Below are 16,820 nucleotides of genomic sequence, written 5' to 3'. Positions count from 1 at the left end.
TGAAAACAGCTTCTCCATGTGAACCAGGAAGTGACCTCTCCAGACAATGGAACATCTTTTCTTACCTCTGTGGCTGCAATCTCCTGGGTGATGTGGATGCCGTTAGGCAGTTGAATGCGCAGGCGCACTCCGTCCGTTTCCCTCCCACCCTCTGAGCGGCCCTGGGCCCTGGCAACCCAGGCTACACCACTGAAGCAGAGAAAGCGTTTCATTCAAAAACATCCATTGTTTGAAATTAAAAACTTTTTAAAACATGTGTAAGATAAGCTTCTTGTACAGCATTAGACACGTACGTAAGATTACAAGTAAACATTTTTATAGATAAACTGGCTGTGTTCAATGTTATTACAAGTTAAGCCAGAGACAATAGCATTTTAACTGTTAACAGTCTTCCAGATAGCAATTTCAGTGAATATTGCCATAGTATCCACTTTTCAGTCTGTTGCAGACATTTTAACAACAGTCTTTTTATTTAGATTTTGTGGTTGATGCAACAAGGAAGGGTAACAAAATAAGATTTGCAAACCATTCAGTCAATCCCAACTGCTATGCAAAAGGTGAGTGTTTATACATTTTACGGGAATATAGCTAAATGAGCAAGGAATCCGATTAGCACTCAAGATATTTAAAAAGAAGAGAGGTTTATAAAGCCTTGCACCAACTTCACTTTTTGTTTTACAGTTATGATGGTTAATGGAGATCACAGAATAGGCATATTTGCTAAGAGAGCCATTCAGACTGGTGAAGAACTGTTTTTTGATTATAGGTATGTATAGCGTGTTCAATACCAACCACATTTCTCATTCAACAGCCCAAATTTATCAAGTGTTTCAGCGTTTAGGTCTTGGGAATGCAACCTGCTGATCATTTTACCAAGAAGGAAATGCCGAAAGTGTGGTAGCCTAGCAGATGTGGTAACTAGCAGATGACAGAAATGATTGACTACAGGAGTCATTTCTGTGCCACCCAGAAAATCTTTCTGCCCTGACACCCAACAGCACTTGCTCCAGCCTGGGATCTTCCACAACTGCCCTGCTAATCTGACTTGACTTGTGTAGAGGTTTTGAGTGGTAAACTCAATTTGCAGTCAAATTGCTTTTCATCTTTATTTTTCCTTTTGTTTTGACACTTTAGAAACTCCTAAATCTAACAAATCATTTTGTACTTTCTTTCAGATACAGCCAGGCTGATGCCCTCAAGTATGTAGGCATTGAAAGAGAAATGGAGATTCCTTGATACCAACTACCTCTTCTGTAAAACAGCTGCCTTATCTTCAGGAGTTTCTAGTACTGTGGGCAATTTTTTTGAAGATTGAATTGATGCAATTTCAAATGCAGAATTTGCAGAGTACTGTACCTGTAATTTATAGTGACAAATTTTAAATCAACTTTTTATTGCCTTCTCACCAGCTGCAACCCTGTTTTGTACCATTGAACTTTTGCAATAATGCAGTATGGTACATTTTTAAACCTTGAATAAAGGATACTTGAACTTTGAATTTAAGTGGTCTACTTCCATCATTAATTCAGGTCCAAGACTGGATGAAAGTGTGTTTGAGCTTTTGGGTGAGAAAAAGCTCATGTTAGGTACTCGCCATGACAGATCAAACTGAATGTAATGGATTCTCCTGTAGTAAAGCCTGTAACTATCGTTTGCAGCTACTGCTAGCAAACTGTCCCGCCTCCTAAAAAGGAAGAATGTTGAATCAAAAACATACTAGAGCTTACAGCCGGGGTGGATTCAACCTAAGATGACAACAAGAATCAGTATGCTTGGCAGAGCTTGGAGGCATAGGTTCAAATCCATGAACCCCCATGAAACTTTCACCAGTAACCACCCTTCATTTGATTTCTTTAAGCAGAGGTTGGAAGGCCACCTATCCTGGATGCTTTAGTTGAAGATTCCAGCATTGCAGTGGGTTGGACTAGATGACCCTCGGGGTCCCTTCCAACTTTGATTCTGTCATCACTCTTACAGGTTTGCAATTTTCATCCCTTTTCCCATCTTCAATCAACAGCACAATGAGCAGTGAGGGCCTCAAGTATAGATGTCCTTTTCTTGATCACACAGCTGACTTTGTCTCCCTAAACATCTGCTTGATTGTAGAGGGTCTAAAGTAAGAATAAATGTTTTCATAATTTTGTGACATTTGACATTTATCCACTGAACTTAAACTATAAAATGCATCTTTGTGAAGTCATCTCTAAAGCACCCAACAAATAAGAACTAATTTTAAATCTTCCCAGAATACCCAAAGATTTGTGTATTATCACAGAATCATCCAACCTCTCCTTAAAAACCTCCAAGGAAGGCACTGGCTGTTGACGTTCAAGAGCAGGTTGGTTAGACTTGGGCGAACTGAGCAGGCATCAGGATACATAATAGGAGCTTGAAGAAGGGATAGCTGCAGAATCTGGGTAAAGGTAAAGGTACCCCTGCCCGTAAGGACCAGTCGTGTCCGACTCTAGGGTTGTGCGCCCATCTCACTTAAGAGGCCAGGGGCCAGCGCTGTCCGGAGACACTTCCGGGTCACATGGCCAGCGTGACAAAGCTGCTCTGGCAAGCCTGCACCAGCGCAGCACACGGAAACGCCATTTACCTTCCCGCTATAAAGCAGTACCTATTAATCTACTTGCCGCGGGGATTCGAACCGCTGACCATACGATCGGCAAGTCCTAGGCAATGAGGTTTTACCCACAGTGCCACCTGCGTCCCTTTTGCAGAATCTGGGTAGACTCGCACAATTTGGCTGAGCTTGCCCCAAGAAATGCCTCCACCTTTGTAGTACTTCTGTAGTAGTAAACAAAACAGGAGGAAGGGAGGCATCAGGTTCATGACAGGCTCCCTGTTGTTACTGGAAGGATCAATGAAGTGCTGAAGCAACTGCTGCTTTAGAAAAGGCAAATTTGCAGTGTGCTTTGGTGGCACCAGGGACACAGGTGGTGCTGTGGGTTAAACCACAGAGCCTAGGACTTGCCGATCAGAAGGTTGGCGGTTCAAATGCCCATGATGGGGTGAGCTCCCTTTGCTCGGTCCCTGCTCCTGCCAACCTAGCAGTTTGAAAGCACGTCAAAGTGCAAGTAGATAAATAGGTACCGCTCCAGCGGGAAGGTAAACAGTGTTTCCGTGCGCTGCTCTGGTTCGCCAGAAGCAGCTTAGTCATGCTGGCCACATGACTAGGAAGCTGTATGCCGGCTCCCTTGGCCAATAAAGCGAGATGAGTGCCGCAACCCCCGAGTTGGCCATGACTGGACCTAATGATCAGGGGTTCCCTTTACCTTTGGTGGCAGCAAGCCTTATTCCAAGCAGTGAAATTGGGTGTATCACAGAAACCGTGTTTGAGACAGCCACCATAGCAGGCCTCACAGATGACCAGGGTTGTTCTAGAGAACGAGGCAGCTGCCATTAAGCTGTTAAAAACAAGTGTGGCTGCTGCCAAGTCATGAAACACACAGTAATAGTCATAAGGACTGAAGTAAAAAGCAGAGGCTTAAAAAAATCAGCTGCCCGTATAAAAAGCAAGAAATGGACGGGATATTCAGTGGCCCTTCTTCCTTGAATTTGTGTGCATTTCCTGCCTTGTACGCTAGGTAGCCACAATAGCCCCTTTGATGGACCATCATCCACTAAGCATGCTCCAACCATTAAGTTAAATAACCTGAACAATCTTACTTCCGGGTTAGCGCCATCAGCTAATGGCAGACTCCCTCTGATTCAGAGGGACTAGCTCCGTGAAAATCGGGTCTGCACCGCTACGGCGAAGTGGGGACCCTACAGAAATCATAGGCGGGTGAAGCCTGTGAACGTGGGACTCAGCGGGCACCTTTTGTGCCCCCCCAAATCGCAAGGAAACCCGTTTACGGGCTTCGGAGTGGAACGGGGTGAGTGGCGCAGTGCTGTGAGTCAACTGCTCTTTTCACGGAGTGAAGCCGCATAGCCGTTGCTGGAGAGCGCTGACTTTTTCTTGTGGACAATTGGATTTTAAACAACAACCCGTGAGTAGAACGGAAATTGGGCTTTTAAAATATTTTTAAATTGGCACCGATCGGGGAAGGTCTAAACAGGAAGTCCACCTCCCCTTTCTGTAAATAAGAATATGTTAACTAAGGTCGTGGAGAGTCTTACCTAAAGGATTAAAACTCCACTGATTGAAACTACTATCAATACTCTTTTCGGAAGCAGGGAAACCTGCAGGAGGAGGTTAAAATTTAGGAACTGAAGCGCCACTTCCCTAAACCCGGGAGCGGTCTGCGAGAGCCCGTTGACGGTGAATTGATAAATCTGACAGCTACCTGTCAAGATATAGAATCATAGAACATAGAATCATAGAGTTGGAAGAGACCACAAGGGCCATCGAGTCCAACCCCCTGCCAAGCAGGAAACACCATCAGAGCACTCCTGACATATGGTTGTCAAGCCTCTGCTTAAAGACCTCCAAAGAAGGAGACTCCACCACACTCCTTGGCAGCAAATTCCACTGTCAAACAGCTCTTACTGTCAGGAAGTTCTTCCTAATGTTTAGGTGGAATCTTCTTTCTTGTAGTCTGGAACCATTGCTCCGTGTCTGCTTCTCTGGAGCAGCAGAAAACAACCTTTCTCCCTCCTCTATGTGACATCCTTTTATATATTTGAACATGGCTATCATATCACCCCTTAACCTCCTCTTCTCCAGGCTAAACATGCCCAGCTCCCTAAGCCGTTCCTCATAAGGCATCGTTTCCAGGCCTTTGACCATTTTGGTTGCCCTCCTCTGGACACGTTCCAGTTTGTCAGTGTCCTTCTTGAACTGTGGTGCCCAGAACTGGACACAGTACTCCAGGTGAGGTCTGACCAGAGCAGAATACAGTGGCACCATTACTTCCCTTGATCTAGATGCTATACTCCTATTGATGCAGCCCAGAATTGCATTGGCTTTTTTAGCCGCCGCGTCACACTGTTGGCTCATGTCAAGTTTGTGGTCAACCAAGACTCCTAGATCCTTTTCACATGTACTGCTCTCAAGCCAGGTGTCACCCATCTTGTATTTGTGCCTCTCATTTTTTTTGCCCACGTGCAATACTTGACATTTCTCCCTGTTAAAATTCATCTTGTTTGTTTTGGCCCAGTTCTCTAATCTGTCAAGGTCGTTTTGAAGTGTGATCCTGTCCTCTGGGGTGTTAGCCACCCCTCCCAGTTTGGTGTCATCTGCAAATTTGATCAGGATGCCCTTGAGTCCATCATCCAAGTCGTTGATAAAGATGTTGAATAAGACCGGGCTCAAGACAGAACCCTGTGGCACCCCACTAGTCACTCTTCTCCAGGATGAAGAGGAACCATTGATGAGTCAGCCAGTTACAAATCGACTGAGTGGTAGCATAGTCAAGACCGCATTTTACCAGCTTCTTTACAAGAATATCATGGGGCACCTTGTCAAATGCCTTGCTGAAATCAAGGTAGGCTACATCCACTGCATTCCCTTCATCTACCAGGGTTGTAATTCTGTCAAAAAATGAGATCAGGTTAGTCTGACATGACTTATTTTTCAGAAATCCATGCTGACTATTGGTGATCACAGTATTCCTTTCTAGGTGCTCACAGACTGTTTGCTTAATGATCTGCTCCAGAATCTTCCCTGGTATTGATGTCAGACTGACTGGGCGGTAATTATTTGGGTCCTCTCTTTTCCCCTTTTTGAAAATAGGGACATTTGCCCCAACATATAAAAGGACTTTGTTGCTATTGTCCGTCTCTGTGTACAAAAAGAAGGAAGGTAATTTGAATTGCTACAATTTTACGTCTGGGACTTTTGGGACCGTGCTGGAAGGAGCGAATGGAAACCGTGTCCCTCTAGAGGGAGCTCTTGGATATTGTTGCAAGAATGCAGCTGGACTAAAGGTAAAGGCTCTGAGAAATCAGCTTTGACCTTGGATATTTTTAAGGATGGAGGCTGAGAAGGAAGTTGCGTCTGAATTGAACAGGACATTTTATCTGCTGGGAAAGCTGCAAGAACAGATAAATGTTATGGCTACTAATGTTGAAACTCTGGGAACAAAAGTGGGCATCGGCAAAGAGGTTGACAGGAACCCGGCACAGGAGTCTATCTTAATTGAACAAATTCGAGAACCAGAGGAGAAAGTTGCTGCTGTGAAAGTGATGCAAGGGGGAGCTGTAACCCTACAGAGGCAAATGTTGGATTATAACTTGAGGCCCTATATGATTGCTACTAGGAGAAGCCAGTCTTTGGAGGTGAGAGCCTGGCTTGGGGTGGAAAATGAGGGATGGGGAGATCACCCTAAGTGGGGATCGGGTAACTTTTGGGATGTGAATCTGAGCCAGGTGTAGATTGGAGTCTTTGGGGCCTTTGGATTTGGAAAGAGTGTGAAACAAGATTTGGAATATTCTATGGGCCCTACCTTCAACTATGGAAGCCTGGCAGACTTGCTAAGAAGGAATATGACTACTGTTGGGTTGGAGCTCCCCCGAGATTTGTCTTTTAACACCAAAGACTATCAAAAAGATCGGCAGAGGGGACATGAAAGAGAGCTAAGAGCCTCGGACTTAAGATCTCCGGGTTGATGGACTTTTATTGATGGAACTGTTGGTAGGGGCCGAGACCGGGGAGGGGAGTTGGTGAAAGAAAAATTGGGAAGCTAAAGTGTATATCTTTTTTCTTTTTTCTTTTTCTTTTAATGAGAGATGGGGAAATCGTGGAATGGAATTTTTATGATCTCAGGGGAAACGTCTTAAGAGAGTAAGTTCAGATATTTCAGTTTTAAATGAGAAATAAGATTAAATAAAGTAAAAGTGGATGGCTAATTGGTAAAAGAGAGAATGGAAAGTTACAATATATTAAGATAAGTTATAAGGATAAAAACAAGGATGAAGGATTTGCTGAAATATCTATTTGAAGTAGAATACAAAGAGGGGAGGTGTGAGGAGGTCAAGGAAATAAGAAAGGGAACTATATTAAGGTTGGGTTTTTTGATTGTATTTTTTTTTTCTTCTTTTTTTCTTTTTGGCTGTTTTTTGCTTTTTTATCTCTTTATTTTACTTTTCTTTTGGATATGTTGTGTTTCTGTATTCTGTGTTCCTTTTTGTAATTTTTTTTTTGAAAATTTGAATAAATATTATTTGGGGGGGGGAAATAACCTGAACAATCTTAATCGGCATAGATTTATTATTAAAAACTGAAATCATTTTAACTTAGGTCCAAATTTCTTCCTGATTTCTATGCAGTGTTTATATGCAACTGACAAACTTTAAAATTTCTAAAAATTAGAATTGCTCAAAGCTGTCTCTGTATTTTAATGACCATGAACTGTGTTCATAGCATCTTGTCATGAGTCACTATGCTTGAAGTTTGAATCAACTGCAATGCCATGTCACATGTCCCTGTATCTGTAAATAATCATGGCGAGTTTCCATATACAGTACCATCCTGGGGCTTTAAAGTCAGTGTGCGTAATATGGCCAGGCAGCTGCTTGTGTGCCCCACATATGCTAAATATCACATGCCCCCATACCTGATGATTATGATGATGTATTCATCCTCCTGGGTATAACTGGTGATTCTATGAAAGTGCATGATTATTGGGAAAAGGTGGATTTGTAACACCAATATTAATTTCAGATGGAAGATGGATTTTCTGGCCAAGGAAATATTCCTTTAAACTCCCTCTCACTTTTCACACTGCAATAAAAGTTTTGGGCAAACTTCACTTTTCCAGTACCTGCAACCAGACTTTGACATCACTAGAAGCAATACGAAAAGCAAAACAGGACTAGTTTATCTGGCTTTCATAATTATACCTTTTATTTACATTTAAGAAAGAACTCATGGAACTTAACAATAAAACCAAATGCAACTTGTACAGAAAGTTTTAAGTTTTTATTTATCACACATTAAAAAATGAAACACACTATACAAATGATTTTATAGCAGATTACACATGGGCCAAATTAGACTCTCTCAAACTGCTGCCAACATGTATGTATAAATGCTGCCTGGCAACAATTGTTGCTGTATAGCCAATGTATTGATTTAAATGCAAGTAGCATGCAACCTCCAAGGGAGGTTTCAGATTCCTTTCTGTTCTTAAATTAGGTTAAATGGCATTGGTGTCCCTATTTACATACTTGAAATGTATCAATCCTGAGCAGGTCTGATGTAATTCCAAGACTGGCAGATGGAAGTCCTAGTCTTGGTTATAAAAATGGAGGTCCAGACGGCAGCAGGCCAACAAGTTCTGTTCTCATTTCTTCAATCACAGCTGCTGAGAACCGTTAAGCCAAGTAACTGTAGGTGTCCTTCTCGCCATCCACTCGCTCCAAGTATTCCTTCTCTATTAGAATGTCAATGCACTTCTGAAAACAGAAAGGTGTGACATTGTTCATAGCCATTTTAGGAAAAAGTACCGTATTTTTCTGTCTATAAGACACCACCTATTTTGGGGGAGTCCAGTTTAAGAAAATGGGGCAAGATCTATCCGTGTATAAGATGCCCCCAAATTTTGGACATTATTTTTTAGGGGAAAAGCCTAGTCTTATATACAGAAAAATACAGTATGTAAACTACAGAACTATGCTGTAGTACAACTTCAGTATTGTAGTATTTTTTTAATGGGACTTAGGTAGCAATAGAGGGGGAACAGGCTAGAGGCAGTAGCACCAGCATCCCAAGTCTGAACCAAGTTAAATGTCCTCAGAGACGACATAAGCGCAGCAGGCACTGCATGGAGCCAGAGGGTTCTGCTGGGTCTCATCTGAGCAGCACAGGAGTACAGTCAGCCCACAACTTAGACACATTTAGCTTGTGCACAATCATTTTCACATGCTTGGCAAAATAGTAATAAATAAAAAGAGGGTGGGCATCTGGGGGAAAAAGACTTTGGGCAATCCCACCTGCCATTGCTCCCAATGTATTTTGACTATACGCAATTCTGGCTTTAGGCGCAATCCCCTGTGTAAGTTGAGGGCTTACTATATCCCAAAAAGAATTTACAGTCACGGGAAAAAGAAGGCACACCCTTGAATTCTGTGGTTTTACATGTGAGGGTATAACAACAACCATCTGCTCCTTAGCAGGTCTTAAATTTAGGTAAATACAACCTGAGATGAACAACACATGGCATATTACACTGTGTCATGGTTTATTTCCCCAATACTAGCAGTCATCTGCATTTGATAACAGTAATCTTCGTTACAGCTGATAAAAAGTGTTCGTAAGAGTGCACAGAGCAACTTTAAAAAAACCACACACAACAACCATGGCTTTCTACAAGAACAATATATGTAATTATAGTAGGTATGTAATTATATAATGATTGTGCACACACACACAAACGGGGGGAAGGGAGAGCGAGATTTTTTAGGGCAGGAAACCTTTCCAATTTGATTCCCTGCAAGGCATCAGAATGTGAATAGTGAAAGGAGTGAAGTCCTTTTTGAAATCCTGCAAAAGGCAGGCAACTTTTGCAAGAGCAAAGGAACAGCTGGTGCTGTTGTAACAAAAAACAGTCAAAGACAATATATTGGGAGGTAAGGAACGGTAGAGAGATCTCTATGTGATGCTCTTGCCCAAGAGCCTGGGGTGCATGTCCACGAGTCACTTGATCCTAGGTCAGTTTGCCAAAATTGCAGTTTTTCCTTGCCACTGCCCCACGACCCCGAGCACTGAAATGCAAGACGAAGCTGCCTTCTTGCAATCGTGGATCTACCTCCGTACTGTCTACACTGACTGGGCAGCTTGTGTCCAGAGAAGGAGCAAACTGGTAGTGTGGAGAGAGAGAGAGGACACCCAGAACTTGTAGCCACATGTGACCAACCCACCAAAAATGCACTAACCAGCTTCTAGACAAGCACAGACTACAGATGCTGATTTTATTTCTTGGATTTGCTGCAGAAAATCCATATTTAAATGGGGTAGTATGAGCTGTGATTTGGATGAAGGTGATGTGAGATTAGACACTATGGAAACCTGTCGTGTGGAAGCACCCTTTAAAGTGTTGCTGAAAGTTTTACATTGAAATATAATGAAACAGGATCAGACAGTGTCAAAATTCTATTTGAAGCTTGGTATATTTTATGCTAATCCCTATTTTTCTGTATGTGGAAAGGGCTGCAGATGCATACTTCAGGAAAAAGATTTGTTTTTCCAACCACAAGATGGCTCTTTAGACAAACCTTTATTACTGGAACTCGTGGCTTGAACCTTGATGACAGTTGTGTGAGAACTTCTCCCAGCAACTGCTGGTGTTTCAGGACTTTTCTCATCTTCATAATCCTTACAATGGCAGCCTAGCATGCGGGGGGGGGGGGAGAGAGAATCGTTTTAGTCATCTAAGATCAGCCACTGGTTACCAAAGACTTTTGACCAATCACAATTGTTATTATGGAGACCGTGTCTTATAGCAAAACAAATCAATTTGGCTGTAGGAATATTTCAGCAGAAATACCAATTTCCCCCCTTCTTACTTTAATTCATAAAATTTATATACTGCAGTTTAAATGTTGCTCACTTATGTGTTTGGAACACACAATTTTAAATTCCTAGATGGCAGAATATTTCCTTTATAGTATCACCTGAATTAAGTACCATATATACTCGAGTATAAGCCAACCCGAATATAAGCCGAGGCACCTAATTTTAGCACAAAAAACTGGGAAAACTTATTGACTCGAGTATAAGCCGGTTCACCACACCACAAACCTGGTGGTGGTGGCAAAGGCAGAGGAGAAGGAAGGAACAGCCCGAAAAGGCTCCTTTCAGGCCACTCGTCCCTCTGCCGCTCGCAAGAGCAGGCATAGGAGCCGCGGTTGGGAGAGGTGCAGCGCAGCATAGCGCCTCTCCCAACTGTGGCTCCTGTGCCTGCCCTTGCAAGAGGCAGGCGGCAGGACCAGCAGTGAGAAAGGGCTCCTTTCAGGCCGCTCGTCCCTCCGCTGCCACCAGCCGCCTCACTCGAATATAAGCCAAGGGGGCCTTTTTCAGCATAAAAAATGTGCTGAAAAAGTCGACTTATACTCGAGTATATACGGTAAATTTAAAAGCCAGCTCTGCATTAGATATCCCACAAGATCAATGAGCAATTCCCTCAATCTAGTCAAGAGACTGACCTCCCCCCTGGCTGTTGCATGGAGGAACCTGCCCTTTGGGACGGAGAGCTGGAAGTTAATGTGGGAGTCACTAAAATACCTGGGCAAGTGCCGCCGCCATTCTACTGCCTCAAAAAACCTTTTTGTTTGTTTGTTTAGATAAGCTGAAGCAGACATGTACTTTTATGTGTACATTTGCTTTAAAAACTGTTGGTATTCATTTTATTATGTCTACTGTTTCTAAAATGTTTTCATTGCCATATTAACGAGCATTGTATACCATTTTATAAAAGGTATTTAAATCCTGCAGGACTGCATTCTGCCCCATGGACAACTGAACAGCAGCAGGCATGTTCTGCGTGCAAAAGGGCCCTGCTCAATCCGGGGCCTCAGGCAGCTGGCCTGGGAAAGATTGGAGGTTTTCAAGAGCCTCTCTGAACAGACCAGGGCGAGATGGAGCAATGGGTCCAACTCTGGCGTTCTCCTTTCTGCTTATAGCCATGAATCTGTACACTTCTGACACAAACCTCTGCCCAATGTGCTACAATCCTGGGAATGAAGTCCCTTTAGCTCTTGTGGGGCTCCTCCAAAAAGAGTCTTCTGTAATTTCACTTTGCTAATCACCAATATTAACCATTGCAGAGGTAAGTTCTGTTAAAAGCAAAATTATTTCCTAATTCTGCCAGCCATGAGAACAAAGAGAACCCCACTAGATAAAGATCAGCAATATTCAGAACTTCTGCACATGGTCCAAGTTCCTGAGCTACCTATTCCAAGTCACCTGGATTAGTAGTTTTCGGTCTTCCTCTATATTCTTATGTGTAGCTTCCTGTTCTTGTTTCTGCTCAGTCTTCATTGGCACATTAATGTTCACTCGCAATTTTTTGCTGCCAGGAGAAAGGCAGATAAATAACTTTACAACGCACAGATAAAGAAAAACAACAACTATAGAACTGCCTGGAAATTTTACTAGATAAAAAATGTATGAGCCCTATTCCACTTACTGGCTTTGCCTTTTTACTTTTCACTTTGGTGCATTGAGGAATGTTCTCCTTTGGCCGAGGGCTGCAGGCATCCTGGGGGTGGCCACAGCCTCTCCTTTCCCCCCTCCCCAGCACACAGGCTCCCTCCCTCCCTCAGCCACTCATTCTCCCTCTCCACCTCCCAGGCCACTGCCTGCCTAGGTGCTCCTGGGCAAGAGAATGCCAGAAGGTCTTCTCGCAGGTGCTAAGGCAGCCCCATGCCAAAGCGGAAGGCAGACTCTCCCTCCAGCGTGTTCTGTATCAGCCCTCTGCCCAGGGCAGCTGGAGCATCTTGTGGAAGGCACTCAAAGACATGGACTTTGGTAGACTGAGAAACTGGATGGATGGACACCATGGATGGGCCCCTGGGACGGACACAGCAGGACTTCTCCTGCATTCTCATGACGTAGAAGGCTGCAATAAGACTTTAAATGGCAGGGGAAATGTGCTGGGAACTGGGGACAGGAAGGGGCTGCAGGGGAGACAATGCAATTGACACTGCTCTTTCCTGAGCATTTCCCTTCCCCCTTCTGAGTCCTCAAGATGGCTTGTTTATTTTGCCCCCATTTTCATTTTAAAAAACTGATATAAAGACATTTCCAAGGAGATGCAATGGTTCCAATTGTATTCTTTAAATATTCCTATATATGCACTTTCTTACATTTATGCTTACTTGCAAGCCAACTTCTGTTGTTTAAATAACGCCAACTCAACCATTTAGAATCACACTATTAACATCCAAGTTATTTTCAAATATGACTAAACGAGGGCATTCCCAGTGAAGTTGTGGAACTCTGTCCCCAGAGGTGTGTCTAGCACCTTTGCTAAACAATTTCCTGCAACTATACCTGAGGTGTATATTTTTAGGACCTCTTCTACTTTTGTCACTGAAATTTCTTTTAAACTGTTTTTAATGCTGTGCTTTGAATTGTTGTGGCCTGGCACATGTACCCAGGGCACCTTAGGGTGTAGGGCAGGTAACAAATCAAATTATTAATGTATAATATTAATAATAATTATAATAATAATAATAATAGCAGCAGCAGCAGCAGCAATCACTATTCTTCCAACAAGTAGCATTTGCCAGAAGCACTAATCCACCTTATGGCAGATTCAAAAGGCTTTTTACCCCAATCATTAATTTTATTATTATTATTTATTAAATTTGTAAAGGTAAAGGACCCCTGACAGTTAAGTCCAATCGTGGACTCTGGGGTTGCGGCACTGATCTCGCTTTACTGGCCAAGGGAGTAAACATTTGTCCGCAGCCAGTTTTTCCGGGTCATGTGGCCAACATGACTAAGCCACTTCTGGTGAACCAGAGCAACGCACAGAAACGCCGTTTACCTCCCCGCCGGAGTGGTACCTATTTATCTACTTGCACTTTGACGTGCTTTCAAACTGCTAGGTTGGCAGGAGCTGGGACAGAACAACGGGAGCTCACAAGGTCTTTCAAAATTCATTCATTGTGAAACAGCATTTCAAATTCTAAAAATATACTGAACAAATTACACAGTTCTAAGAAAGAAATCTTCTATGGTTATGCATAAATGGTTTATATTAGTTGATCTTCCTTACTTTTTGTAACCAAGATAAAGTTTTATTAAGGTATCTGGCTTCAACTCCACCTCGTCGACATTTGCATTTTCATCTTCCAACACCTACAAACAAAAGAAACAATGCAGGAAAAAGTTGTCAACAAATCATTTCTCTCACATCCTACCCCAGCAAATCAAGAAGACTTACCAGCAACTTTGACTTTAGCAAAATCTGTAGAACTTGTCCCAAAATATCCTAAAAGACAAAGGGAAGGGGAAAATATTAGTCCTTCATTCTGTTTATAGTTAGGAGCACACATACTTATTTTGCAGCTGATGGGGAAGAAAGCAGAGTGCTTCTCTGCAAGTGCATAGGTGCATTAGTGCGTTAGGTTTCCCCTCCCTCAAATATTATACCCTAAAGAAAGACAAAATTAAGAAAAGCAAAATGCCATCCTGGGCTCTGCACTGTGAAGAAGGGCCGGATATAAAATGAACAATATAAAATTCCACAAAAGTGGAATGGTGTAGATTAAATATTTTACTTCACTTTTACTAGATATGGGAAAGGTCGAAGAGTTTATTATCCAGGGCGCTCCAGCTCTACCTCCCTCAACCAAATCCAACAAGAACCCTTTTACGGCTTTGAAGGTTTCACCATATTCATGTCTTTCTAGCCTGCTATTAGTCATCAGAGCTAGGAAGCCTGCTTTCTTTTTAAAATGAAAGACGAAATTGTCAAGATCTAAATTTTGGAATAAAAAAAAAGCCTCCAAGAGTGCTTGGGTTTCCAGAGGCCTACAGCAAAAACAAATGCTTGGGAAACCTACTGTGAACGTAACCAACGCTTACCATTTTTATCTGAGTACTGTCTGTCAGTTGTTGAACAGTGTAGGCATCTTCTGTGTTATATTGCAGCAAGATTGCCATTTGGAATGTAGATGCCTTCAAGGAAAAAATGGGACAAATGTTCTTTTTGAAATAAAATCCAAATTTAAGCAACTCAGATATGAATTTACTGCTTCATACAAAAAGCAAAGCAAACTCTAGAACAATCCTGTTCTCCTAGACTCAGCTGTTCTGCTTTTTGTACAAATTCTTATTTTTAAATACCCCTTCCACCTAGGTACTGATCATTTTTTAAAATCTGGATTATGAATAAAAGCCTATTCATGAAATGTTCCAAAAGACTTTCTCCCCACCAAGAGCCTCAGGACACAAAGCAGACAAATGAACAGAAGAGCTCGTCTGCGTTTCAGTCCCTTTCCAAGGGCATCCAAACTTTTTTCAAAGAGGGACAGATTTGATGAAGTGAACATGCCAAAGTTGTTGAGCTTTTTATAGGGTTTTGCCACAGGAAATAAACTGCCACAGGGGCCAGAATAGACCCCCGAAACAGACTTTGGACATGCCTGCTTTTATCAAACAAATGGATTCAAATGAGCCAAATGGAAGTGTCAGCTATTTTGGCTTTACAGAGCACCCTTCGCCAAGGACTCCTCTAAAATCGGTGCATGGGTGCGTGTGTATGCTCAGGGCTTTGCTATCGAGAGCCGGCCAAGAGCCTTATAGGAGGGAGAACGATGCAGGGGAGGGAGAAGAAAGTAGAAAGTAGCTATTCAAACCATTAACGGGCAGCATAAAAATGACCTGGGGAGAGCTGCAGCTCCTGTGTCTCACTCCTTTGCACCAAACCAAACCTCACTCCAGCCTATATACTTCCTTATTCTGGGAGATAAAGCAGCTTCCGCAAGCTGCTCTCCATATGCAAGCGTAACTCTAAGAGCAGCAGTCAAGTACGGATTTCTAAATTTGTGGAACTGACTCTCACAAGAGCTAGTGGACTCTCCTCCCTTGGAGGTTTTTAAGCAGAGGTTGGGTGGCCGTCTGTCCTGGATGCTTTGGCTGAGATTCCTGCCTTGCAGGGGGTTGGACTAGATGACCCTGGGGTCCCTTCCAGCTCTACAATCCTATGATCCTACGAACTCTATACTCAGTTACTGGTACTTGGAGAACCTTTGTATCAACAGCACACGGGTGCACCTTACCTGTAAAGTGTATCTGTTTTTGAAACAATTGGTAACCAGTTCCCCTTTGGAGAGCTGATACAACCAGGTCAGTTTTCTTCCACTATGGCGACTAGCGTAAAAAGCAGTAAATCTCTGGTAACTGCGCTCCAGCTACATATTGCAAAGCAAAAACACAGCCATGTAAATGTCACGTTTTCAGCCTTATTTTACCAACCTAGTTTTAAAATCAGATTAGACCTTTTATCAGCGTGTCTTCATAGAAAAACTAAAGGGCATTTGCAATATGCATGTAATAGAATTGAAACAATTTGCAGTAAGCTCCTGCACTATAACAGAAAAAGCCCTTATGATGTTCCCTGGGTTCCCAACAAGGGCTTATCGCCTGGAGGTCACTAAGGTCAGCACCTCAACTGCCCCACTGAGTTCAGACTTCCCTCAAAATACCTGCTGCCATTAGCCACTGACTTAAGAGAGCAAGAGAATTCTCCCTTTATATTTTTACTCCATTACAGCTAACCCAGACAGTTGGAGAGAGAGAGTCCCCTTGGAATCCACCCAGACCAGAAGACAGACAGTTCCAAATAAATACACTAGTTTAATTAAGGGACCTAATTACATTCAGAATATGCCTTCTTTACACAGGGTTACTATAGTTCCAGATTCCTGATCTAACATAACTGCCCAGCTTATGTCACTGACCGTAATAAAAAGGGTATCTTAGGTTTCAGAATAGCATCCTATTTAAAATATAGTTTCATCCACCTCCCTTACAGCTACACTTTCCAGCCAGTTGCTCACTTTGACTCCTCCCAACATCCGCTTCCACTCCCCCCTACTGTGAATACTGTGGTGGAATGAATATCCACCATCAATTCTGCAAGAACTGCCTGGCTCTTATTGAGGAAGGCAGTCCAAAAGCAAGAACACAGACAGAAGCAACAGTTCCCTTTCTTTTGACTGCAGAGATTCAAGTGCTGCCTAGTACAGAAAGCATGCTGAAACTGGACTGTTCCCGAAATGGAGAGGTTGGAACAGTAATTCATTGTAAAATCTGACCATACGCCATCACAGTTAAATGTGTTTCACCGGACCTCTCTGGGGTGTTGTGATTCCTGCACTGCAGGGAGTTGGACTAGATGACTCTGGAAGTCCCTTCTGAC

At 42.8% G+C, this 16,820-nt stretch overlaps 2 protein-coding genes across 8 annotated transcripts in view; one reads left to right on the top strand and one right to left on the bottom strand.

The window, feature by feature from the left end:
- EZH2 (enhancer of zeste 2 polycomb repressive complex 2 subunit) overlaps positions 1-1,498 on the top strand; it is a 58,966-nt gene extending 57,468 nt beyond the window's left edge. For all 6 annotated transcript variants that reach the window (XM_079947546.1, XM_079947543.1, XM_079947544.1 and 3 more), the window contains 3 exons: positions 477-557; positions 682-766; positions 1,176-1,498. In XM_079947546.1, the coding sequence (XP_079803672.1) occupies positions 477-557; positions 682-766; positions 1,176-1,236 (227 nt within the window). In that variant the 3' untranslated portion in view covers positions 1,237-1,498. The remainder of the gene's footprint in view (positions 1-476; positions 558-681; positions 767-1,175) is intronic.
- Positions 1,499-7,845: 6,347 nt separating this feature from the next.
- Positions 7,846-16,820, bottom strand: part of CUL1 (cullin 1) — a 47,701-nt gene continuing 38,726 nt past the window's right edge. For both annotated transcript variants that reach the window (XM_079947549.1, XM_079947550.1), the window contains 7 exons: positions 15,679-15,810; positions 14,483-14,575; positions 13,839-13,886; positions 13,671-13,753; positions 11,852-11,957; positions 10,162-10,275; positions 7,846-8,343 (listed from right to left, as the gene is read on the bottom strand). In XM_079947549.1, the coding sequence (XP_079803675.1) occupies positions 8,263-8,343; positions 10,162-10,275; positions 11,852-11,957; positions 13,671-13,753; positions 13,839-13,886; positions 14,483-14,575; positions 15,679-15,810 (657 nt within the window). In that variant the 3' untranslated portion in view covers positions 7,846-8,262. The remainder of the gene's footprint in view (positions 8,344-10,161; positions 10,276-11,851; positions 11,958-13,670; positions 13,754-13,838; positions 13,887-14,482; positions 14,576-15,678; positions 15,811-16,820) is intronic.

Source organism: Podarcis cretensis, assembly GCF_951804945.1.
Source record: "Podarcis cretensis genome assembly, chromosome: 12".
Classification (NCBI taxonomy): Eukaryota; Metazoa; Chordata; class Lepidosauria; order Squamata; family Lacertidae; genus Podarcis; species Podarcis cretensis.
The sequence above is the reverse complement of the archived record's forward strand: the minus strand, read 5'-3'. Positions and strand labels throughout refer to the sequence as shown.